General features: G+C 36.6%; 1 protein-coding gene across 1 annotated transcript; it reads left to right on the plus strand.

The window, feature by feature from the left end:
• The first annotated feature begins 278 nt into the window (after positions 1-278).
• Positions 279-25,096, plus strand: ABCD3 (ATP binding cassette subfamily D member 3). Its single transcript, XM_014307465.2, has 23 exons — positions 279-346; positions 8,065-8,101; positions 9,112-9,213; positions 10,674-10,762; positions 11,636-11,705; positions 12,451-12,548; positions 13,116-13,239; positions 14,168-14,224; positions 15,337-15,479; positions 15,801-15,870; positions 16,300-16,369; positions 16,491-16,588; positions 16,667-16,758; positions 17,227-17,315; positions 17,391-17,463; positions 18,161-18,224; positions 18,582-18,659; positions 18,749-18,814; positions 18,917-19,006; positions 19,221-19,340; positions 19,735-19,839; positions 21,169-21,225; positions 22,028-25,096. Exons 1-23 carry the CDS (start codon positions 279-281, stop codon positions 22,103-22,105), a joined length of 1,938 nt encoding a protein of 645 aa, XP_014162940.1. The 3' UTR covers positions 22,106-25,096.
• Positions 25,097-26,415: the final 1,319 nt, after the last annotated feature.

Raw genomic sequence — 26,415 nt, forward strand, 5'->3', positions numbered from 1 at the left:
TAATCTCTTTAGTCATTTTGAATTCTTGAATTTATTAGAAATGCAGTTGCTAAAGTAAGTGCCGTGCTTACAAACTTGATTTTTCACTTGTGTGTATGTATTGTTTTACACTTTTGAGTCCCTCCACAGCTTAGGTCTTATTTACTGCTGGTACTGTATGGTGGCCATGGATTCCAAACTCTAACATCCAACATTCGGTTGTTTCAATAATAGCTGTGCTGCTGCTTGAATGCTATTTTGAGGATGGTTTTTGCCCACTGGTCTTCGTTCTTTTCTCCATGTTTCCCTGTGAGGCAAACCTTGCCAGGAGCCTTACAGAATGCTACCTATCAAGACTAGGCAGTAGGTAAGCTACATTGCCTATATCACCAGCCTAGACAAAAGCATCTGGTTATTATCATTGCCTCATCCTCCTTTAGTCTCATTAGTTCGTGTATCATTCATTTCTTCATGTTTTGTTGCTGATGTAAATTAGAGAATACTTTTGAAAAGGATTGTCTTCGTGCCACATCTTTACGTTTTCAGCATTCTTGTGCTGGTATATGATGCTGACATGCAGTAACAAGTGCACAACCTTTGAAATCTGCAGGGCCTAGTGTGTCCTTTAACATCTGTGTTTTATATCTCTGACTCTTTGGGAAGAGGAAGAAGTTGGGAAGGCATGGCTGTCCTAAATTTTTGTACTTATTCCTAGGGTGAAGAATTTCACTTGGCAATCTAGATAGTCTGGAAGAGGACTGGTAGTGTATCTGCTGCTTGTGGTTAACTGGCTAAAATCTGTGAGGTGATTTAGTTTTATGTGTGTGAATTCCTTTGTTAACCTTGGTGTATAATGTCTGAAAATGTTGTGCCATGTTAGTGTGAAGGGAATTTCAACTTCTTGACTTCTGGAAGGTGAAATTCTAGTTTTGAGCTTTGTAAAGGGCAAAGGTAAATGTTGCAGACCTGAATATAACCAGCAGAATGCTGGGCTTAACATTCGGGTGAATCATTGAAGTGTTCTAGTGCAACTCTGAACTTTACCTGCAAAACTTCTTCCTTCCTCACATAGTTTCAGAATACATTCTTGTACATACTTTGTGTTCAAAATAACATTTCACGTTTTCCTATTATTTAATGTATTTCTGGAGTACCTGCCATTTTTCTGTTTGATTTTTGTGTGCTTTTTAAAGTTTTGCTGAATGTCAGCAATAGGTTTGCTGCTGGTTAAACTTGGAAAGTAAAATAACATATGAATTGAGAAAAAGAAAATAATCTTTTAGCAAATCAGGTGTGTTTGAATGTGTAACAAGAAAGTTATGTGACAGGCCCGTCATGTTGTATGTGTTTGTTTTTATATAGAATAACCAGTTTATAGGCATGATAGCAGGAAGGACAGGTAGCAGCTTTAACCTACTTTTCTGCTGTCAAACAATAGGGGCAAAGTTCAGTACAACTCATATAAAGTAGTAATGTATGAATAATTAAGCTGTATGTGTTTTGCCAACCTGCCTTACTAGGTCAAAGATCACTTAATTAGTACTGCCTGGATTAGTCACAGATGTTTTCTGTAAGAGGTATTACACTGCTCATTGATTTCACAGAACTGAGAGGTGGTGTCACTTGCAATTTACAATGCCTTATTACTACACTTTTCTGAAATCTTCTGAAGTAGAGTGATGTAGAACTGTTTGTTTAACTTGTTAGTTTTCAATCTTACTTCCTTGGAGTAAAACATGGAGAAAAATACATTGGTTCTTTTTCAAAGTTGCTCTCAAAAAGTCCGTTTCCTTACAAAAGCTTTGTGTCCTCTTGGAAGGGCTGAAGTTGTGGTATCTAAATGCAATTATGACTTCAGTTGTAGTATTTGGGTTTTTTTTAGAGTAATGAGAAGTTCTTTGAGAAACTACATTATCCTGGGTTTATAATGCAAAAAAAAAAAAAGTCTGTTTATTCTATTTCCCTAATCTTGCCTCAAACAAGAAGTTACAGAATATTTGCTTAAGATTGATTGCTTCAGAATGAAAACCTGTTACATAAAGGAGCTGGATATTTTTCATTACCCCTCTAATAAGAATTTTTCCTGAGTATCCGTTTTTCCTGAGTTTCCTGAGTACTTGTGTAAGTAATAAAGTACTTACACAAGTAGAGAATGAGCTTGGCTTACTTTCAAAAAGAAGATCTTTAACTCATACAACTTCCTGCTGGAAGGAGGGACTGAAAGAAGTAATAGAAGGTAGTTAGGGTAAAGTGTTTGAAACTGCAAGGTTACAGAAAGGGAATAAACAGTTTAGAGTAATAGAAAACCATTTGTAGTGAATGGGAAGGTGACAAAATATTTTAGAATCTGCCCGTAGGGCCTTTCCTATCACCTAGCTGCATTCATTAGAATCCAAGAAGATGCTAAGACATGGACACAATTTAATATAAACTGAACTTCTCAAACCCTTGTGATGGTATCCCCCCTCTGGGGAAAAAATGAGTAAAGCAAGAATAGGGCATGCCTGGGGCCTTAGAGGTTAGGCAAGCCTGAAGTGAGGGGAAAGCTCATTGAGTGGAGGGAGGCCGAGTTGCAGACAGTGTATATCAAATAGGGTTTTGCACAGTTCATCTTGGCTGACACTTAACCTGTGCTCCTGCCTGTCACTGCTCCTCAGCCACTGTCTTCTGACAGCACATGTGTGGCAGCACATGTCACTCGCTCAGTAGATGTCCCTGCTTGTGTCCTCAGCTGCACAGCCTGTGAACGTGCAGTGACAGTGAGTGTTGCAATCAGAGGTGACAGACACACGTCCAAATGTTCAGAGGTGCTTTCAAACATAAAATAGGAGTTTAGATACAGCAAGTGGTAGTTGTAGCTTGAAACAGATGGTGCGTTTTTATTCCATTTGAGTGTATTTAGAATGTTCTTATCTCTTGTTAGTTTGTGTAATTTCTCTAGATTCTGAATGTCCTTGGGTGGGCTTTGCCAGTGTACTTCAAATGGAGGGATCTTTTCTAGTTGAGTCATGGCTGTTTGATAGGAAGGGTGAAATTACATTGCTGCAGATTAATAGACTGCTTTTGTGTGTGTAAAAGCCTTAAAGGGAACCTGTGTTACTTGAAGGAAAGGTGGCAGGTAACAAAAACAACTTTATGCTAACTACATTGGAGTAAATTTATCCAGATGTGAATGTGACTGTTCAGTCTGCTGTGTGCAGTAAGTGCACTAGCATTGAGAAGGAAAAAAAAGACTAAATATGCAGCTAGGATTACTAGAAAATACACTGAAAATGCAGTCTTATAGAAAAACCTGCCTGGGGCTCAGGAAACCTGAATTCACCTGGAGGGTATGGAGACAGGAGAAACCAGATGACTCAGCCCTAATCCTAGCATTTAGACTGCCTTTGTTTGGGGCCTGGCTAGCTAATTAGTGGTTTCTGTCTTAATTAAGTTGCATAAAATGCTTGCTGTCAAAGGCAAGATCTAGTGTAAGTGTGTGTGACAGTATATAACTTTTTTTTAAAATATTTTTAAAATATTTTAGGAATCTAGCTAGAAATCTTTTTCCAGTGTTATCCATGAAGGAGATCTGCAGCCATAGCTCAGGCCCAAGCACAGCTTAAGACAAAATCAATAGTGCTGAGGTTTTTCTTATATGTAAGATATGTTATTGAGATGCATTCTTCTACTTAAACTTAGAATCTCCTCTCCAACAGTTCTGCTTTGTCTTCTTCTAATAGGTTTGCGGAAAACTTTTGAGCTTCAGCAATGCAGAGCTCCTGTTTGCAGTAACAGCTCTCTGTGACCTTCTGAGTCCCCTTCTTGCTTGCCTGAATACGTTCCTCTCACATTATTTTTGGTTATGCTGCAACTAGCCACCAGTCTAGAGCCAAGAAAGTTCTGTTCTTGGTTTCTGTGTGTGCTGAGAGTGTACTGTGTAAATGGGCATGCTTTTGGACTGTGCCCAGGCTTCTGAGTAGGGTTGCTGCCCTTGACCTGGAATAACTGTACTGTTGCTCTCTACCCCTCTGTGTGAGACATGCACTATGAAACTCTGCCTGTCAGCTACACCAGGTTTTTCTCACTGTAGCTGTTATTTCTTCACGCTGTTACATTGCATCTTTAGCCATTTGAATTTTATTCTCTCTTTACAATGTCTTAGTGACTCCAAAACTAACCTTAAAACTGCACAAATAATCATGAACTACTGCAAAACTGTTTATTTTGTGTGATTTTTGGAAGCTGTGAAAACTGCACAGTGCCATTCCAACCTGTAAGGTCCGCAGGATACAAAGGTTGCCTAGAGGTAACAACTCTTTGAAATGCTACACTAAATCCTAAACCAGATACTCTTTCTTTGCGCTGTATTGAGCAGATGCAAGTCATCCTAACTCCACAGAAGGAAGGTAGCATGATCTGAATGAAATTTCTGGGTTTTTTTTCAGTTAAGGACAGTGTAGCACTTAAAGCCCTTACTTCCTCATAATGTGTCATTAAACAGCAAGTCTTGCTTATCACTCTCTTCACCTGCAATTCCTTGTTGTGCTAAGCTCAGTGTAGATTGCTTCCTCTGAACTTTGTTCTGGATGGAGACAGGTACTTCTAAAGACAGTAAACCTTTAACTTTTTCAAATACCACAGAACTAGTGTGCCTGAGACCATTCAGTAAGAAGACTCAGGCCTCTTGAAGGCTTTTCACAGTTTCTCAAATCACTTTCTTCTTCAATAGTGTTGAGAATGATTCTGTTTGAGTAACCAGTATTATTGCATGTTTCTTTAGAGAGAATAGCCTCACTGGTATGTAAATAGGGTCACAAGAGCCAGTGCTCTGACCAATACTTATTTGGAGACTGGAATTGCATGATTTCTCCCTTCCCGCTGGGCTCCCATACTGCCTTTGAAGTTGGATCAGCTGTCAAATGCCTGTAAGGGGTCCCAGTACTCCATTAGTTTCTTTAAAGCATCTTGCTGGTATGGGCTGATCATGTTTCCCAGTGTAGGAGAAAGGTGTTTTGTTGTGTTGCCTCCTGCCTACTGGATAATGACTTAGTTATTTACTTCTCTTTAGAGAGTTGCTATTCAGTTACCATGCACGTAGGAATGACAAGTTTTGTGTAGTTGTGTCATCCCAGGTACTTCTGATGCCTTTCTTTGCTTTTTATATCTGTGTTTGCTGTAAAAGCCCTGTGCAGTTAAATAATGGGCTACATCTGAAATGCTGCTTTTCCTGAAACTTCTTCAGGTGATGTGTGTTCCATTTTACCTCCAGACTCCTTATGGTCTTAAAAAAATTTTACACATTGAATTCAGACTGCTTTGTTGAGGGCTTTGTGCAATTAGCTCTTGAAAATATGTGGCGACAAGTTCCACTGTTTTTTGATTCACTATAAGGAATGTTTTACCACTGTCTTTTTTCTTATTTTTTCCATATGTTTTCTGGATAACCCTTTTCAAAAACCTTTTCATTGTCATCCCCCCTTGTCTATGAAGGAACAATGGGGAGGATGTAGCAGGGGAGTTACTTGCGATGCAGAACTTTGCCAGCATGTAGCACTTAGCTTCCTCCACCACTGAGCCTTGTGATGCTCCAGCATTATGTAAATGAGAGGTCTGGAATAATGGAGAGCTTGAATCTATTCCAAGTGTTAGAGCTCTCTGCTGCAACCAGATAGTCTTGCTGTATTCTTGCTGACTAATTGAGAATGTTATTTAGTCTTTAAATTCATTGAGAATGCAACCACCATTCTCACAAAAAAGTTCTACAGTAGTACAATGGAGTCTGGAGTAGTGCCAATAGGTATTGAACTGGAAAGGTTTTATTCCAGGCAGAACTATGGCAGAGTCTTTATTTGCAAATAAAATGAGAACTATGTAGGCACATTTAATATTTTTTTTCTTCTAGACTTCATATGTAAGATTGTTTCCATACTTTTTGAAGTATTAGTCTTGTTTTGAGTTTGCACAAATTTTTTTAGAAAAAAAGAGAACAGAACACTGTTAAAGCTCTTTTTTATTAGATTTTAAATTTACAAATGCTTCATTTTTATCTTAAACTTTATAACTATAAATGCTAATTAAATGTGAGTTTATTATTAAATGTAAGATCTTGATTTCTGAACAATCCTCCTTTCTCTTTAATGGATAATCAGTTTCAGCTCAGTCAGTAATTTCAGCTGCTCAGTTTCTCTCAACAGCTACTGTAGGAAAAATGTGTCAATAAATACATCAAAGATATTCAACTAACTGACAGAATAATTCTGGGCCTTATCTACCTAATAGATTATTCTATTAATATATTCACTTCTGATCCTTTTAAAGCTGAAATAGTTGTGTATTATGAGTGTTGTGACTTCAAACACTGGCAGAACTTGAAGCAGTAAAGCTTATAGGAATTATTACAGCATATATGGAAGAGCAGCATGCTTTCATCTTGCATTATAACAAGTCATGAATCATCTAGAGGAATAACCACATAGTTTGATCACTACTTATTCATGCTTAAGAATACTGCTTTCCTCCTACTGCCGAACCAAATGTGATTGGCCTGATCCATATTCAAGTTTTGTAAAATTGGAAGATGGATTGAGAAGTTTCTTGTACCAGATAGACATTGCTCTTGCATCACCAGGATATAGTCTCCAACTAGATTGTTTCTTAGACTTTACACCCTGTTACCATTTCCACAGATTTACTGCCCTCACAGCCTGATTAAATGTTATATCTCTTCTGAACTTTTATTATTTCTCCCCCAATCTGGCCCCTGCTGCCCTTCATATTCATTCTTTATTTTGTCTTTTACACAAGTAGTCTTACAAGATTTTTATCTTCTCCCAGACTTCCGTCTCTGTTACCTTTAATTAAGTTCTTGCTGAACTGGTGGATCTCCCTTCTTTCTTTCGTGGTCTCCTCCTTCCCTCCTCCTTCTTTTCTCATGTTCCTCTGCTACCTTGCCTCTGTCTTTCATAGTAATTAAGTTATTTCTTTTTATTGGCCAGTGACATTCATAGATCTTTTTAATCATCATAAATTAAAATAGGCACAGTTTCATTCTAGATATTTTCTTGGCAGAGCTCTAAAACGCAAGTGTGGAATGGTGCTGTTGATGAAGTTGTGGGATAGCTGGTTGTGTGGCAGTCTGCTCCTGTTTTGGTGTTGTAGACTGAAGGAGTTTCTGCTTTCTTGTAGCGTCCTAGGTTCTGCCTTGAAAGTGTATGAATGTTGTAGTTTTAAGGCAGCCTGCTCTCAGTGTTATAATATCATGGTTAAGAAAGTTGTGGTTTAATATGATTGGTGGCTTCTTCTAAACTACATAAATTCTCCAAACAGCTTCATGTGCTTGTCTGATGCTTGAGTGCTCCAAAAGGAAGAAAGACAAACTATAACTGCCTTACTGTTCAGCTTTTCTTTCTTAGAAGTAGAGGAAAAGGAATAGTGTTGTGCTTTTGAATGTTTAACACCAGTTGATAAATATTTTTGTACTAACTGTACTGTTAAATGCAGAGGAAAGAAAATATACTAAAAACTAACTCCCCTTTAAATGGACATCTTTGCAGGAACTTGATTTCACAGAAGCTGGTTTTTTTTTTCCCCTGTAGCACATGTTTATGAACAAATAATCTCTCTGTGTAGTAAATGTGTTATTTTTGAAGTCAAATGCAATGCAAAACAAATCTGGTTAGCTTATGTAGATAGTGTGAAGCATCAAAGTTGGCTTGCTTGGATTGCTGGATCTGCATTCTTGTAGTTTTCATTTGTGGTCAGTGGAACCACATAGCCGTGCTTGTAAAGTATGTGTGAGAAACAGAAAAACCCTTGGAGTTCATGATACAAAGCCAAGGTAAAGCAGAACTTGGAGATGAAAGGGTGAGACTTGGTTTTCCTACGTGAAACTGGTGCTGGAATGAGTGGGGTTTCACTGGCATTACATGTGCTGTATAACAGCAGCATGTAGGTTTGATATAGGAGATAGCCCTGTTCTATTGCCCTGAAAGAAATAGGTAGCAACATAATCCCATGGTTTCTTCTATGTCTTTTGTGTGTAGAGATCAAGACAAAGAAAAGTGTGTTAATAACAAATAAATACTTTTTTTCTTTTCTCTGCAGTAAAAGAAGTGGAAAACAAGCTTTGCAGAATAATGAGGTAATTCTTTCTTCATGTCCAATATTCTTTAATAATTTTAAATAAACCTGATTTTTTAAAACTTTAAGTCCTATCACTGTAATTTAATCTTGGCTATGGTGCAAGTACAGTTTGAATGATACTTTCAGATTTGCATTGGTGAAGCAAATGGAAGAATCAGGTTAATCACAAGAGGCTGAAGTTTGACTCCATAATGATGGATTCTTGATGTGCACAATGCCCTTTTACCTCTTATTGCCCTATGAATTTGTAAGGAGCAGTGTTGTAAGATTTTCTGTATAGATAGAAACAAAGAGCTGTGTGTAGATTTGGTATAGCTTGTGTTTATTTTTTATGTAAAAGAAAAATGTATGGAACAAGATGTTGAGTCTCACAGTTTCTAAATTAGAAACGTCTTCAAACATCTGGTAGGAGGTTTGTCATTTCCCTGATCTTTTGTGTGTCTGTTAATTTGGTTATTTGAAAGGGATATACTAAATCCCTTTAAGCTCAGATTTTTGTTTCATAGTCAAATAAAATAGACCAAAAGGCACAGTCTGTGATTCTGGTGTTGCAATGGTATGAATAGATTCCATGTACTTATATCTTTGCTGAAAACTTAAAAAAACTGGCTTGCAGTGGATAAATAGAAGGGTGTACGTGGTATTTTCTGAGACCCCCGACGAAGGGAGGAAATTATGAATCTGACTCCATGTTCTTAGAAGGCTAATTTATTATTTTATGATACTATATTATATAAAAGAATACTATACTAAACTATACTAAAGAATACAGAAAGGATACAGACAGACAGCTAGAAGTACAGGTCTGCTAGTACTGTACTATTGCAGTTTGTTTTGATAGCTCCCAATTCCTTATTTAACTTGTTCAAGCAAGTCTTAAGTTGGCAGGAAATATTGCAAATTCTGCAGAAGGAAAGTAGCTGTAAATGACTTGGGTAGGGAAAATATCACATTAACAGTTCAATAATACAAAAAATTCTCACTTTTCCTGTTTTGTTCTGTGTGAAGCAGAAAGAGGGAAAGAAGGAGCGAGCAATGGTGGACAGAGTGTTTATTGCACGGATATGTCGAATCCTGAAAATAATGGTCCCTAGAACACTTTGCAAAGAGGTAAGCATTTCTTGCAGTAATAAATAATGAAATAAAGCTGGAGCCAAGTCTCTTTTGAAATTACATCAGAATTTAAACTGCATATACATTACTTAAATTGGATAAATTGTGCTATGTATTTTAAAATAGCAATGTAATAATATAAAAGTCTACATTATGCTCAGTTGTTATATCACTAAAGGTTCTGTTTTCAATTACAAGATAGGCCATTTACTGTCAGCTGCTAACTACTGTTGTAGCATAACTTTTAAAAGGGCATCTGAGTTTGTCTTGTACAAGGCAGTACACTTCTGTGTGCAAAAGCTTCCTGTCTTTAAATAGGATGCAGTTCATTCATTATTTTGATTCAGTAACTTATAGCTAGGCCGACCGGTATTAGAGAATGAAGTTGTCAAAAGTTCTCTTCAGCATCATTTCAGGAAAGCTATGCAGTGTAGAAATCAGTGCCTCCATCTCTCTCAGGCTTTCCAGGGCACTTTTAAAAGAAAAAAGATCCAGAGCATTAGTTGAGCTTAGAACTTAAGCAATGAACTGTAAGAACTTAAACATATATCACAGGCACAAGAGCAGTGAATTGTGATGTCCAGAGTGTAGACCAGGGACCTCCACCAGCCCAGCTACAAAAAGGAGGTGCATAGAAGGTAGAAGCATGGATGGAAATCCCTGTGAGAGTGCTCACAGGCTAGGCTTTATCAGCTTCAAAAAATCATGGCCATTAGAAGAGGTTACAGATAATCCCAAAAAACCTCAAACCTTGCTCCTATATTTGAAAACAAGTTTACTGGAAGCTACAGGCTGGTCAGCCTCACCGTATTCCTGGCAAGACTGTGAGCAAAACTTCCTGTAAGCTAACTCTGGCCACAAAAGGGACTAAAAAGTGATTGCAAGCAACCTAGATTTACCAGTGTCAGATCATGCCTTACTAATCTGATTGCTTTCAGTGATGAGAGAACTGGCTGTGTGGATAAGAGAAGAACAGAGGATATTGAATACATTGATATCAGGTCTCCCTTAGTACCCTAACAGCCAAACTGAATTGGCTGGATGAGTGGACAGTGAAGTGCATGGAAAACTGTCTGCACTGTTGGTCTGACTGGTTACTAGTGGCCCTGTTTTGAGTAGGGAGTTGAAGTAGATGATGTTCAGAGGTCTCTTGCAACCTTATGGCAGAAAGGTGTCTCAGAATAGCAGTAACTTCTTTATTCCCGTAATCCTCCATCTTGTAATGTGTGTCCAGTATATGTATCAACCAAATACAGCTTTTTAAAAGGCAAACTTTCACCATAAAAATGTAGTCAGTACTTTATTTAAGATATTGTATGCTAATGTGTTTCCAGCAAAGTAAATATTACATCAGCTAGGGCAGCAGTACTTTTCTGTTAGATACAGTTAGATGACTTAGTGAAAAAATGGTGAATTTTAGCCATTATTTAACTGTTACATTTCTGTGGTTGTACCAGACAGGTTATTTGCTGCTTATTGCTGTGATGCTGGTAGTCCGAACTTACTGTGATATTTGGATGATTCAAAATGGAACAGTCATTGAAAGGTACCTATACATTTGTTATTTTTAAACATTCTCTCGTGTGTTTAGCAGTGAAAGTTGTCTATCAGAATACATATTTGGACATTTTACAGCTTGCTTGTTTAAAACTGCTGGAAAACTGGTGTAGTTGCAATTTGGGAAGAGACCACTATATTTTGGTAAATATATTAAATTATTTTTGTTCATCAATAAAATTATTTGATTAAATTAATATTTTTAAACTATTTATTAAATATTCATTTGGTAACATTTTGTACACTGAAGACTCAAAATCTTGTTGATCTGAATGTCCAAGAAGGTACTTCAGAATAGTGGTTTTATGTCTTAGACTTAGACATGTTGTGTGGCTGTTACGACTTTTATTTCTTCTCGCTGAGCTGTTTGCTCTTTAGATTGATAAAAACAATGCTTTTGGTCTTAATATGTTAGAAAGTAGCTTTTAGACTTCTGATTATTCTTGCTGGTCTTGTTGCTAATTGAAGCGAGTCACAATGTGTCTTGAACTGTGAATTCAAAATGATACTGTGTTTGAGGAGAGACATTTGGTGCTTTGTAGAATGGAAGAACTGCTTTGTTTCTCTTGTGAGAATCTGTGAAAGCAGAGAAGGGAAAGGACTGATATTCTGTGACCGTGAATTTTTGAGCCGTTAATGTGGGCAGTTGCAGAGGAGCAGACAGGAGATAAGTGCTCAGTCTGCCACTTGCCACTTAGCTTACTAGAGGGTGTCAGATTGGATCCTACAGCTGATGCTACAGGTTTCCATGATGATTTTGTTTTCTATGTGTGATCCCCTGAGCGTTTCTCCACTTAAGACATGCAAGTTTATACTTTGTTATTTCTCTTGTAACTGACTCTTAGCTGGTGGTCATTTACAGTGCTATCATTGGCCGCAGCAGAAAAGATTTCAAGAAATACTTGTTCAACTTCATTGCTGCAATGCCTGCTGTAAGTGCTTTTCTTGTGCTGACCTATTAGTAGAACATATTTTAAATGTAAATTAAGATTTTGAGGAAAAGGTCTCAAATGAGTGTCTTAAAACCTATGGAAATTAATTGTTTTACATACAGGTCTGTATGAAAACACATTTAATTTTCTGGTTCCACTATAGGGAGACTTTATCAGCATATTTTCTTATTGGTAGCAACTATTTTTTTAACAGCTATGTTGAGGTTTTCAGGTTAGTTTTGTTGATGGCAGTTTTGACTATAGGTTTGGGATTCTTTTGGCACCATTTAAGATGAAAATTTCTTTTAGATTTCTGTTTTTATATTTCTTACATTTTTCACAGATTTGTTATGCTTTCTTCCATGCTTTAACTTTCCTTCAGTTTATTGACATCTCTGATCTGCACCAGATAGAAATAATTGTTGCTATCTGGTTTGCAATACTAGTTGACAAATTTAAGGCAGTGTTTGTAAAATGGTGGCTCTTTTCTGGAGTTTATCAGAAGAGCTGAAAATGTGTAATGTGAATGTATTTTATCTTAAGTGGTGAGATCCACTGGGACCTGGAGACAGAAACCTAAGCAGTGGTCCTGTAGGCACTGTCAGATTGGCCTTAGGTATCTTTATGGCATTATTGACTTTAAGGGGAGAATTGATCTGTTTTAAAGTGTTTACACAATTTATGGTGCAAATGGATGTAAGTATATTTGCTCTTGTTAGTTAAATATTATTGTCTCTTATTTTAGATCTCTTTAGTGAATAACTTCCTGAAGTATGGTCTAAATGAACTGAAGCTCTGCTTCCGAGTAAGACTTACCAGATACCTCTATGAAGAATATCTTAAGTAAGTAACACCTTGTCTACAGATTTTATAAGTTGATTCAAGTAATTTTAAGTACAGAGTAAGAAGGTTGCAATTAACTGGCAGTTGAGGGTGAGTGGCTTTTCCAGGTTGCATATGCCATAGATACAAAGCCAGTAAAGTTGGCTCAGCTGGGGGACAAAATGCACTGCACTGCTTCCATGATTGGATCAGATTCCAAAGTACTTCAGGTGCCTTCATATGGTGAGGACTGAATAGGATGCATGAGCTGGAGCAGCTCCTTCTGCACTGAATTTTGATTGTCAGATGAGCTATAGTAGAAGTGTGTGAGGGTTTTCTAAGTTCAATAGCAGCACAGCATGAGCCTGAGCTTCAGCTCAGACATCCTGGAGCCTAAATGCCTAAACAATCCTGCATCATTTAATGTGGATTTAGTCAGGTAAAAGCACAAGCTACATTGATTCCATACAGTAATTTAATGTTTGCCCTACTTAGCGTCTCAGTTGTATGAAGCGAGGGTGTTCCAGTTATTTCAGATTCCAGGTAATGATTTTTTTTTCCTGACACTTAGCAATTGTTTTGTTTCAGAACTTATACGTACTACAAAATGGGAAATCTGGACAACAGAATAGCCAATCCAGATCAACTCCTTACACAGGATGTGGAAAAATTCTGTAATAGTGTAGTGGACCTGTACTCAAACCTTAGCAAGGTAAGTCTTTTGAGAGAGAACTTTGAGTAGTAGCTGTAGGCATTTAGGATGGGGGTGTCAGCTCACAACAATTGCTTGGAGTGTGGTACTAAAAAAATTGTTTATGATGCTATAGCGTTTTACTCTTTTTGGCTTTCATAACCAAAGCACTGCTGGGAGTTGTTATAATTTGTATTACATTTTCTTTTAAAGAACATAGAGCATTCTTTTGCAGATGAGCAGTGATGACTTTGCTCTCTCAGGTAGATAGTTTTCAGAAGAAAAGCAATGGCTAATTCTCAGTTACACAAATATTTTTGTGTGTAGGGAGGTGTGGTTGAATAAGCTTTTCTCTGTTTCTGATGTGAATTTTAAGGTGATTGGGTAGTGAATGAGAATACTGTTGAAATTTGTAGACTAAATGTTTTGATGCTATGTATTTCATGCAAGCTGAGTATAAGTAAACTACAATTTACTTTGTTCAAAACCTTCTGACTACAAAACCTGTAGTTCAGCTGTTTTGGCTTCGCAAGGGAGGTTATAAAACTTGGGAATATTCCTCCTATCAGGTACATAGCCAAATATATGACATTATCTTTCCATTCGGTATTTCTCATAATTACTTCAGTTAAATTATTATGGGTTCTAGTCCACCTTTGATAAGTGAGCAGAATGTCATTACAGACCTAAAATAGCAAAGTACTCTTTTTATATGGTATGTATTTATCTGAAGATCATGATGTTTTTATGTTCAGTTCTAGAGCCAGTGTTTTCAGGGAAAAGTCATGTGGTTGAGTTTCCTTTTGTCTTAGCTTTTAGTTTGTATAATAGACCAGCCAGTATTTTAGTACAGAGCTGTAACTGTTCTTGGGGTGGTACATGGCTTCTGAACTGTTTTATATTGGTGTTGTGTTTATGTTCTAAGCATTTTTTCCTATGTTTCTTGCAGCCCTTCTTGGATATAGTTTTGTACATCTTCAAGCTAACAAGTGCAATAGGAGCACAGGTAAAATGAGTGGATTTTTTAGAACTATAAGCACATTTTCCCTTCTTTGGTTATAGCCTTGTACCTGTTTGGAATCTGAGGAGCACTCTGGGTGGTAGTTGTGGATTCCTACATTAGTTGAAGGGGTATACTGAAAATAGGCATTTACATTTAATGTTTTGTGTGCTTTAGTGCCCTCTATTTTGAGGCAAGCAAAATAAAAACCAGTATTTTCAGGCAGTTTGAAGGACCAAGAAAGTTCTTTATTTTCTTGTAGTACTTATTTGGAAATCCTATTTGGTACAACACCTTTTTAATTGTTTGTCTTGCATGAATTGCATTTAAAGGTGAAAAGAAGTTTTCTGTTTCTGTGCAGCCTCTATGAAAGGGAACCATTTCTTGCACTGAGCTGTAAGACTCAATAAGCTGCATAATTGCAGAATTAATTCTTCAGATTAGTGAAATGATGCATTATCAAAAATGTTCAGGAGTTGAAAAGGAGTAGCTGTGGGTCACATGGTGCAAGTTTTGTTGAGACAGACTTGCAGTAAGGCTTAACTGAACCTGGTAACTGTCAGTCTCAGATGTCTTTGTTCTGCTCTCTGTAGTAGTTATTGTGTGCAGTTTATGCCAAATTCAGTTTATGCCATTCCATGCTTCAGTGGTATTTAATCATCTGTCCTTCGTCTATGGAAACTTAGGATACAGGACTGCTTGAGAGAGCAGGAAACAGCAGGCAGTGGGATTGAAATATTGACTGCTGTGTGACACTTCAGCAAATGTACAGAGAAAGAAGTAGGCAGAAAGGAGGGAGAAGAAATGAGAGGGTATCAGTAAATCATTAATGAATTAATCTAGGACAGCAGGGGACAGGTCACACTGGGTGGTGGTGATAAAAACCTGAGTAGAAGGCTGGGGTGGGAAGGACATCTAGGGACAGAAAATTAGTAAAATTAGTAAAGTAGTATCTATAACACCAAAGAAGGTGACATGATGGAAATTGCAAATGTAATTGAATTGGCAACATGGGCACATAGGAGGTGACAACTAAGGGATTCATGCTTTCTGGGCACTTTGGATAAATACTGTCATTTGAGACCGCCTAAGCTTTTATTCTTTTTTGATATTCACAGGGTCCAGCTAGCATGATGGCATACTTGATTATTTCAGGGTTTTTCCTTACACGTTTAAGGAGACCAATTGGCAAGATGACTATTATAGAACAGAAGTATGAAGGGGAGTACAGATATGTCAACTCACGGCTCATTACAAACAGGTATACACCTGCTTGGCTGCTAAGATACAACTGTGGGGTAAATGGAAGTTGTGTGTTAAAATATACTTGGGAAGTGTGATGTTATCAGGTCTGAGCCAAGTGTTTGCATCTTTATGTACTGTAATTTGTCCGTGCATTATATTCCGTAGTCAAGACTGAGTGGGGTACAATAATTCTGTGTTCTACTGTTGTGAAAAAGTACAAACCCTAATTTAATAAAGTAACTGAAAGTGCTATATTCCCATATTTTATGCCTGACTTTTTCAAAGACTGTCTTTAACAAAATGAAGTCGCATTATTTTTATTTGGGTTTTTTTTTAGTGAGGAAATTGCTTTTTATAATGGAAACTTGAGAGAAAAACAGACTATTCACAAGACTTTCCGTAAGCTGGTAAGCCTCTTATTTCTTAAAACATTTTAAGCAAAACTTAATTAATTCTATCGTGATAATTCTTGACATGTGCTCATAAAAATTGACTTACAGTGGCTTAATGTTTTTGCTGCTAATTTCATTTGATTTAAAAAATTAGCTGGTAGGCTATAAGCGGAACTTTCTGTTAGAATGGCCTTTCTCTTGCCATTTACCTCTTTGTCACCCATCACAATTACTGTTCTCACTATTTAGTTTCATGTGTAGGTTGTTTTGATCACAAATGTAAGTTTTTGCCAGCAGGGACTTTTGTGCAGTGCTTACCACACTTAGTGGCATGTTAATTTATCTGAGATACTGAAAAATAATAGTTTGGAACCAAATGTCTAATAAAAGATAGTAAAACGGATACTGATAGAGTTTGAACTTCTTTCTTCTGTAACTTACCAGGTGGAACACTTGCACAATTTCATCCTGTTCCGGTTCTCTATGGGTTTCATTGATACTATCATTGCCAAATGTAAGTGTGTCTCAAGTTCAGCTAATGGATTCCTATAAATAACAAACTTTTTACATAAGAAATGTCTTTTTCCTTACTGTTTCAATTAATGTGCAGCTTAATATTTATTCTTAAACTGCAGACCTTGCCACTGTGGTTGGCTACCTGGTTGTTAGTCGTCCATTTTTGAACCTGTCTGATCCCCGTCATCAGAATAGCACTCATGCAGAACTTTTGGAGGTAAATAGACCAGAATTAAAACAACCTCTAAATTTTAAAGTTTGTTAGTCCACGTAAAGAAACTTTCTTCTACTCTAGGATTACTACCAAAGTGGAAGAATGCTACTGAGAATGTCTCAAGCTTTGGGCAGAATAGTCCTAGCAGGCCGTGAAATGACAAGATTGGCTGGGTAAGCTTAATAGTAAGAATCTTTCTCATCTCAATTTTAGAAACTGATTGCAGAATTAAAATAAGCTTATGTGCTTTGTTCCTTGCAGCGTGCTAAAAATTCAGCAATTAAAAACATTTTATGCTGAAAACACATCTGAAGATGTGCTGTTATGTCCACTAGAAATTTCATGTCTTGATAGTACTAGCATGCAGTTTGAATGTATGGTTGAGACCTTGTCAAATGCTCTTAAGTCAATTATGTATTGATTATTTGCAAAACTTTTTTTTTTTTACATTGTAAGAAGTAAAATTTGGCTATTACAGAAAAAGGAAAAGGAGCTTTTAAAATGTGGTGCATATTAGACAACCTGGTGCAACTCTAAAATGTAAACATTCTGCTTCTGTGCTGGGTTGAATAATTTTGTCATTTTAGCAGTTTGACAGAGTGCTTATTAGACCTTCTGTGGATTTTTTTCCTTATTTTAAGTTTCACAGCTCGAATCACGGAATTAATGCAGGTTCTGAAGGACTTGAACAGTGGCAAATATCAGCGTACAATGATATCACAAGAAAAAGGTAGATGTGATATAATATGCAATATGTCATCTCTGTGTAGCATTTCAGTCACTAATACATTTTTCTTTATTTAAGATGGAGATAAAAAGCAGCCTCTGTCTTTGATACCTGGATCTGGAGAAATTATCAACAGTGATAACCTTATCAAGTATGTTTGTGAAGTTTCCTCAAGTTCAGTAGTTCAGTATTTTTAAAGTAGACTTTTTCTTTTTCTCTGTTAATAGAGGGCTGAATACCTGTTATTACAATTTGCAGTTCCTGTTGAATTTTATTTATTAGTAATCCTGCCTCAGCATTTCTGTTCTGTAAGCCAATCCTTATCCTCTCATATTAGCAGATGACGTTATCTGCTTTCTGAACTTGGTTTTTTTGGTAACATTCCTGATGTCCTTTAGAATGACTACTCAGACCATCTTGTTTCCTTTTAGAAATATATTAGTTATGGATTTTATTCTATTATTCAAACAGGCAGGGGAGTGGTAAGCAGAGAAGTCATTCATTGCATGTTGTAGAACTAGTGAGATACACTTCACTACTAGGTTTAAAATGCCATGCATCCTTAAATGTAGATTTATATCCACAAGATGGTCTGCTGTTTTGGAGACCAAAGGCTTAGAAGAATTCAAAAAACAAATACAGGGGATAAAACCAAGCCTGTAGGTGTAGACATTTAAAAGCTGGGGTTTCAAGAACTTCCTTAGCTGCTCATAGCTGGAAACTGGGAGAGTGAATGAAGTACTGGTGAGGTGTTTCCCAGTGCCTTAAATCTCTCACGTAAAAATGCAGTATTAGCTTCTTTTAGACAACTGATGTTTTTTTCTTTTTTAACTTTGCAATGCATACAGGTTTGATCATGTTCCATTGGTGACACCTAATGGAGATGTTTTGATTGAAGACCTTAACTTTGAGGTAAGTTTTTTAGTATCGTAGGAAAAAATATTAATATAAAATTCTCAAGGGAAGATGATAGCTTCAAAGGTCATCCTGTTTATAAGAAAAGTACAAACAAATTGTCATGTTAGTTTAAAAAAAAAAGCAATAAGGTACTTTACCCAAAAAAGTTTTTATTGTTACAAGTTCATTTTCTTCCAGCTGCAGTTGGTGCTAAACCAATTGGGGAAAAAAACTAGCTTTTACTGGAAATTGCTCATTGTAATGTCAAAGTTGTGAACAAGCATATGATAATACCAGATTGTCCTATTGATTGTAGAAACTTTCAGCAATACTTTCTCACCACCCTTTCATGTGTTGGCTTTGCAATTTTAGGTTCGATCTGGTGCAAATGTGCTGATTTGTGGGCCAAATGGGTGTGGGAAGAGCTCCCTGTTCCGTGTTCTTGGTGAGGTAAGGGAGCTTTATAAAACAAACGGGAGAGTGCAGAGCATGGTTGTAATTGGACTTTTTTGTTACATTTTAATCTTTTCCTTTTGCAGTTGTGGCCTTTGTTCGGTGGGCGTTTAACAAAACCTGTAAGAGGAAAGTTGTTCTATGTTCCTCAGGTGAGACCAAGTACTTTACTCGACAATAATGTTCTCTTTCTTTTTACTTTGACTATGTTTGGAAATATTTGACATATCTTTTTGGTTCTAATTGTATCTCAGAGACCGTACATGACTCTCGGAACGCTCAGAGATCAAGTTATATATCCAGATACTTTGGAAGATCAGAAGAAGAAAGGGATTTCTGACCAGGTAATGACAGTTAGTTCATTAACCCTTTGTCTTGTTCAGGATGAGTAATGCTTCCAATTCAGAAATACTGAAACTGCTATGAAAAGTACTGCATTTAACAGGACTTTAATATTTACCAGGGTTGATAATGTTATGGTATAATCCTTTATAGCTTTTTCAACCACTTGTCTCAAGTTCATGTAAGCTTTATTTGTCATTCCTGTTTCCATAAAAGGTGCTGAAGGAGTACTTGGATAATGTCCAGCTGGGTCCAATCTTGGAACGTGAAGGAGGCTGGGATAGTGTTCAGGACTGGATGGATGTACTCAGCGGGGGAGAAAAACAGAGAATGGCAGTATGTCTCAAAAGCATAAATGCTTAACAAATGCAGAGCATAAGTAAAAAATAAAATCTGAACTGTGAGCTATTTTTATTTGTGGAATGTTAGTATTTGACTTAGAAGAAACCCCCAAAATGTGAAATACCTAAATACTGAGGGAACAACTGGAAATAGTGGGGTTTGTACTCAAAATTTAAAAGGAAATACTGACTTTTAAACATTGTCTCAAATAAAAAAAGTATGAGATATAATGTACAACTTTTGGATTTTCAGGTTTCAGGGGTAGCAACTTAATTCCCTTTCCATAGTAGGTTTTTGGACACTAATTCTTAGTTTGACTTCTAACCCTACTCCATTGCTGGTAGTTCTGTATCCACAGTATCCTATTTTTTTTTGGCTTGCATTCCAGATGGCAAGGCTGTTCTATCATAAGCCCCAGTTTGCAATTCTGGATGAGTGCACCAGTGCTGTTAGCGTGGATGTAGAGGGCTACATTTACAGCCACTGCCGAAAGGTGAGCTCTTTGTTTCTGGAATTATCTCTCTGTACCTTAACAAGAAACCTAAAATGGTACAAGGTTCACTCTTCCTTATGCCTAGTGCAGACTAAAAATAAAAAAAAAAATCTGGAAAAAAGCTTAGAGGGGCATACAACTTTAGCATGCTAGAATTCAGTAATCATTTTTAGTCCCAGGATAATTTAGATGTACATGTAGCCTCTGTGATATACACAGAACTCTTACTAACTGTTAAGTAACCTTACTTTTCCAGATAGAGTCTTAGAATGTCAAGTAGCACCAAATAACCTAAAATTGTAGCATGCTTTCTTGTTCAAAAGGCTTCTTTTGGCCAGGGCAACAGAAGTGAAAGGTTGGAAGGTCACATTTCCATCTATTTTGAGATATGAAAAGCCAAGCACTCTAGGAAGATATGATGATAGAGCTTTGTGTTTTCTTGTCATCCTAAACTCACCATTTCAGATTCTCTGTAGTGCCATGTGAAATCAGTAAGATTCAATTTCACATCCTAGTTTGGGAAAGGGCTTGAAATGACCTTAGTTATTGAGTAGCAGTATTCCAGAATGATAAGGGAGCAAAGCTGTGCAGCCACTGAAATATGTGCTTCAAACTGAAGGAGCCCTCTGGAGTAGTGAATGGACACTGGGTGAGGACTCTGCAGGAGAAGGAGCATTACTTCATGAACTCATTTTACTACATTGGTATCAATTCCCTGATAATTTTTAAAGCCTATTTTCCATATGCTTCTTATTCTTTAAACATGAACATTCATTTGTGCTTGCCCAGTGGCTAGTGCATGTTGCTGAAAAAATAGAATTCCTGGTTAGGCTGTCCTTGCAAAAAGAAAAAATGTTATCTTGCTTTATCATTAGAGTCATTTTGTCCTTGCTCCTACTGTTGGGGATGAATAGTTGGCAAAATTGAAAGGAAACAAAGGAAGGTTATTCACTTTGAAGTGTCACTCTAAGTATGTAATTGATTACTGCTTTTGTGGGTTTGGAATTTTTTTGTTGTTAAAATTCCTTTATTCACCACCTTTATTGTTTGGCCTGCTTCCTGCCTTGCCTCTTTTACTCACTTAATTCTATGTTTGACAAGTCTTAAGGAGCAAAAGAATAGTGAAATCAATTAAAAATGATAAATCCCTTGTGATTGCTCCCCCCCCACACCCCGCAAAATCTTGTAATAAAAGCTATGTATGTATAGTGTTAATAGTTTGGAAGTTTGTGGGTACGAATTTAAGATCTTCTGATACAATTCTGAAAAATTAATAACACTTTAGCCACGAGAAGAATTAACTGTTTTGTGGGTATTTTTGTCATATAGGTTGGCATCACTCTCTTCACTGTTTCCCACAGGAAGTCACTCTGGAAGCATCATGATGTATGTAATCTTAGATTTATTAAGAATATTTCTGGTTTTTATTGACTGATTGTGGGAAATTGACTTGGTGATTTGAGGTTTTATCATTTTACATCCTAAGAGGTCATGTTCCCTTTGGGTTTTTGTAAGGTTTTACTTTTCATAATCTCATTTTACTCTTTGAAATATTCTTATGCTTTTAGTTATGAAAGAATGCTATCCAAAATTTTTTAATGTATCTATAAAATATGGGAGGCTTGCTCAAGTCTGATTTCTTAGACTCAAAAAAATCCTTGAACTAGAATTCAGTAAACAGCATAGATTTTTTTTGCTTTCATTATATCCAATACATCTCTGCTTTTAAAAGTCTCTAAGATATGGACTTTTTTATTGCAAACTAAGGTTTTACTGTTCTTTTTATGCAGACGACTGTACCTGTGGATAAAAATACTGAATTCATACATGGGGATCAGTCTGTGCCCCACAAAACCCAAGAGAACAGTGTTAAGTCTAGATATGGCTGTTAGCAGACTGATGTATGACATGCAAAAATACAGTTTTACATTTTTAACGAGGCAGGTGAATTAATGACGTGTGAGGTGAGAGCAGCTTACCCTCTGAGCTTAAGTTTACCCTCTAAAACTTTTTTACCATTTTTTAAGTTTTAGAAATATTATGTTTTTAAAATTATATGTGAAAATTTTATTTATATATATAATATATTTTAAAAATATATATTTTAAATTTGTATTTTATTATAATTCATTTTGGTCTTTATAGAGCTGGTAATTTTTAGTTAATAACATATGTTGGTTTTTTTCAGTTCTACTTGCATATGGATGGCCGAGGAAACTATGAGTTCAAGAAAATAACTGAAGACACAGTTGAATTCGGATCTTAAAGTCATGAACTGAACTGCTAGAGATTGATGATTACAGGAAATGTGTAGAATGTCAGACAATGTACCATAAAATTACTCAGCTTGTTAAGCATTTGCTATTATGTAGGATATTGCTAATTGTGTATATGTTGGTGTAATTATTGATATGTACTAAGAATGTCCTTATTCTTGTGGTTTAAAAACCTGCCTAAATTAAATTGGGCTTAAATTAGTGTAACCTGATTCATCCTGGGATGCAAACCATTTGAAATCGGCTGATTTGACTTTTGTAGACCTTCTTTCCCTTCGGTGAAAAGCCCTGTTAAAATTAGGGTTGCTACCTCTCTTGTTCCTGCAAAGCAGTCTGGATTGTTGCTCTGTTCTATGCATGTTTCAGAGAGATCTCACATGGTGCAGGACATTGTCCCATCTTCAGATCTGTGCCCTGTTCAATGAAAGAGCCTTTTCCGTGTCCAAGCCTTGTGATGTAGCCAATGTGCCCTTGGTGAAAAAGGATGAACTGAAACTAAAAGACAAAACTAGTTCCTTCTGGTGTTTAAAAAAAATTACTGTTCTTCTTTGCTGGGATTTGGATTTATCTTTAACATCTGTCTGTCCATGCAGTTCTCTCTGCAGCTCAGCTCCCATTCTCTCCCAATTTAGCAAAAGCTTCCTCCATCTTCCAGTCCAACTGTCCTTTTTCTGTCCAAGAAATATTGTGGTAATGAAGAGTTGAGAGGAGGTTGAGGGAGGAAAGGACTGACCCACAAGAAAAAAAGGGAGGGAAAGAAAAGTGATGATCCTTGTATCAAAGAAGCTTGTGAATGTTTTTAGCTCTGAAGAAATGAATGACTCCCACAAGAAGGAACAGAGAAAAGAATGTGGGTCCAGGCATTTGTCAAATCAGTAGAGGTTATAATGAGCTCAAAAATGGTAATCTGAAATAGCAGACAGTTGTCCTGTGTTCAGTCCTGTAATACAGTGGTTACTTTTCCCAAGTTCCTCCTTTTCTCTCTCTTCAAAAAAATTTGATGATCCTATAGTTTTAGCTGCCCTTCATGTCTGAATTTGAAAGCAAGTGATAATGGTACTCTGTTTGGTCTTCTGGACTGTGAAGCCTGAAACAATGCTTTCATTCTTCATGTTTATTCTCTGACTGTCATGATGTTTCTTGATTTCCATTACAAATTATTTACTAGTGATTCTCTGTGTTTTGTAAGGATTTCCAGTCCTTGCTGGTTTTTTTGTTCCAGCTTCCAAATCTCCTCAAAGGAACCAAATTATTACAATAGTTTGCTGTAGTTGTTTTTTCCATACAAATGATTACTGTGGTTGTCATTTGACTTTGACAAGCATAAATGCAGCAAGGTGTTTTTTGTGATCAGGGAGTAGGAAGGTGTAATTCAAACTGAATTGCTGTTTAGGCTTTAAAACAAAAAAAATTACAATACCTGTTGTGCAGTGAAGGTCTAGTAGTTTTTTAGTGTTCCATGTAAGATATAATATAGGAATGCACTACATGAAGGCATGCATAAAATATGCAATACATCTGTACTTTGTGCATCTTTTATCAAGGGTTTAGATTTTAAAAAGCCCTTACTTTTTATAAAATGAATACGTACTTGGATGCACTGCTGTTTGTTAATTTTTACGCAGTTTAATTAGGAAATTTCTTTCATGTTGAAATTGCTACCTGTTAATATTTTTCTTTTTATCATAGTTCTTGCCCCTACCTGTCAGTATTCTTTCAAAGTACTCAAATGCCAACAGCTGTCCCGGTACAAGAATCTAGTGACCACAGTGGAATCTGAGTATAATGCATCAATCAAGATCATAAAAGCTTCTCTCTCAAGTACAGCATATTCCAGAGAATAAGGTACCAGAATAATTTTTGTGCTTGTTTTACAGGAAGGCAGATAGGTGCCTGATTTCACTAATCTCTTGGTTCTGTTCATTCAGATTCTCACATCAGCCATAACGTAGCAGGTAGCAGCATGCTGTGTATGAGGTTGTAGTCTTTTTCGAAGTGTAACCATGGAAATAGGGATGACAGGTTGGTGTGGGATGGTTTTTTGGTTTGGGTTTTTTTTTTTTTGTCAAAGTTCTCAGCACAAATGCAACTTCTTCTCTTGGAAGGGATGTTTTAGTAGCCTTTTAGCGAGACAAAGAAAAAATTCTCTAAACTGAGAAAGTTGCTATGATCTTTGTGATTAGGGCAGTCTTTTGCAGTGGAGTAGTGAACTTGGGATACTTTAATGTGTTTTTAATGCTAACAAGTAAAACCATACACAGCACACTTACATTGCCCCCTGCAGCCAATCCCAATTGTACTTTACAATTTTACTGGATGTAACAGAATTTTGTGTAATCTTGTATTTATTTTTAAAACTAACAACAAGCAAACAAAAAAATCCATCTTCAAAACCAAGGAGGAATAGGCTTGCCTTTAGGTGCTGTGAAGTTTGTTGAAGCTGAGGATGCTGGTATCCCCTTAGGGCCAGGCCTTGGTGTTTCTAAATATACTGGAAGGGAAAAAAAATATTCTTCTGTGCTTGATTGTAAGGGAGGCTTATAAAGAAAATATAAAAAAGAATAATATTTTAGAATTATATTCTTGAAAGGCCTTACATTAAAGTGTTTGAGATAGACTTGATCTAATGAGAGATTGTAAAAAAAATCTAATGGAAATGATGGAAGTCTCAGTTCTATTGCAGAATTGCACTGTGATACTGTATTTTAGTTATGTTTCTTTAATAGCACAAGTTGGAAGTTCATGAAGTGGAATTCTGAACTACCTTAATAGACAACACACTGATGAATACTTTCAGTCTCAAATTGCTGGTGCTTTGAAGATGGTACTGGAAATAGTCAGATGGCTGCATTTCAACGGTGGGAAACATTCCTGTGTGTAAATACTGTAAAGTGTTTTGGAGGGGAAAATGGCGCTATGTAAATGTAAGACATTAAGTGCCTCTGAAATAATAATAATAAAAAATCTAAAGATAAAATATATCTAGGCTTTTCATGTTTCTTAATGATGTGATTAGGAATTCTGTAGTAAATGCATATGCAACAAATGCTGAGTTGCTCAATAAGCCAATTGTCTTTGTGTTCAGCTTTGAAAAGCTGCAGTGCTGTCTGAAATTTGCCCTGGAATCAGCCAGGTGATGCTGTCTGGTTTAAGCTTAACCAAGTGTATGAGCTCAGTTCTTGAAGACACATGCTTAGAGCAGTGGGGTTATAGGTGCATTAATCTGCTTTGAGTCTGCACTGCATTGGCTCAGTTGGCTGTGGCCTGGTGCCAATAATGTACGAGCCATTGACCTAAGTCCTGGACTTGATCCTTCTGGGTCCCTTCCAGCTCACAATATTCTGTGAGCCTGGCCTCTCCTTTGTCTCCTGGCCACTTCTTTTCCCTTTTGTTGATTTTAGAAGGGCCTGAATAAGATTAACATAATGTCAGTATGTAATTCTTGTGAGTGCTCCTTGATCTTTGTACTTTGAGGATAATAAGTTAATATTTTTCTACATTTATTGTATTTGTAAATTTTAATTTCTTTCCTTCATTGTGGTAGACATACCAACTATCACGATACTTGAAACACAGTAGTGTAAAAGTGCAGCCAAGATATGCTTGAATTGACTGATTTTTAAGTGATCAGTGTTTTCTAATGCTAACAAGTATGATTTTTTTTCTTAACTGAGATTAGTTGTGCAACAAGTGTATTGTAAAGCATTCTTAAAGGGTAGACCTCCCTTTGAAGGAAAATGTCTCAACCAAGAATGCAGTCTTACAAATCAAAGTGTTGTTCAGTTAGGTTGATGATTTAGAGGAGGAAAGAAAGGTATTTCTTTGTTGTGGAGGGGATGTTTAATATATAAATTTATTTTTAGATACATTAAGATAGGAGTTAAAAATCCATTATTAAAATTTAAATTTAACTGTCGTTGGTACTATGAGATGTCCATAGAAACATCATGGTAATGATCATCTGAAATCCCACTGCAAAAAATAGTGGGGTGAAAAGGTTTGGCAAGGTTTTATAGAGAAAATAAACCACAACTTACATCTGTCAAGAAAATCAACAGTGTACAAGTTCAGATTTCTGACTACAAGGCTACTGTTCAAAGCAGTTATTTCTATGTATAATCTATTTGCTTCTTTCTTAGGTGTACATAGCCCGATGGTTTGTGCGAGTCTCTTTCCTGAGCATAGAGAGAGGTTTCTTGATTTTACTAATCAGGGATGTGCAGCTGTGTCAGGAAAAGGTGGGTTGGCTGGTTTTCCCTTCATATGTTGTGGTTCAAGGCTCTTGCCAGTGGTCTGGACA

Source organism: Geospiza fortis, unplaced genomic scaffold (genome assembly GCF_000277835.1).
Source record: "Geospiza fortis unplaced genomic scaffold, GeoFor_1.0 scaffold403, whole genome shotgun sequence".
Lineage (NCBI taxonomy): Eukaryota > Metazoa > Chordata > Aves > Passeriformes > Thraupidae > Geospiza > Geospiza fortis.

Bases quoted from the DNA above. Each gene is read 5' to 3' on its own strand.
- ABCD3 (XM_014307465.2), top strand. From the start codon at position 279: ATGTTTCCCTGTGAGGCAAACCTTGCCAGGAGCCTTACAGAATGCTAC. The intron at 15,871-16,299 runs GTAAGCCTCTTA...GTAACTTACCAG, and splicing joins ACAAGACTTTCCGTAAGCTG to GTGGAACACTTGCACAATTT. The intron at 16,370-16,490 runs GTAAGTGTGTCT...CTTAAACTGCAG, and splicing joins TGATACTATCATTGCCAAAT to ACCTTGCCACTGTGGTTGGC.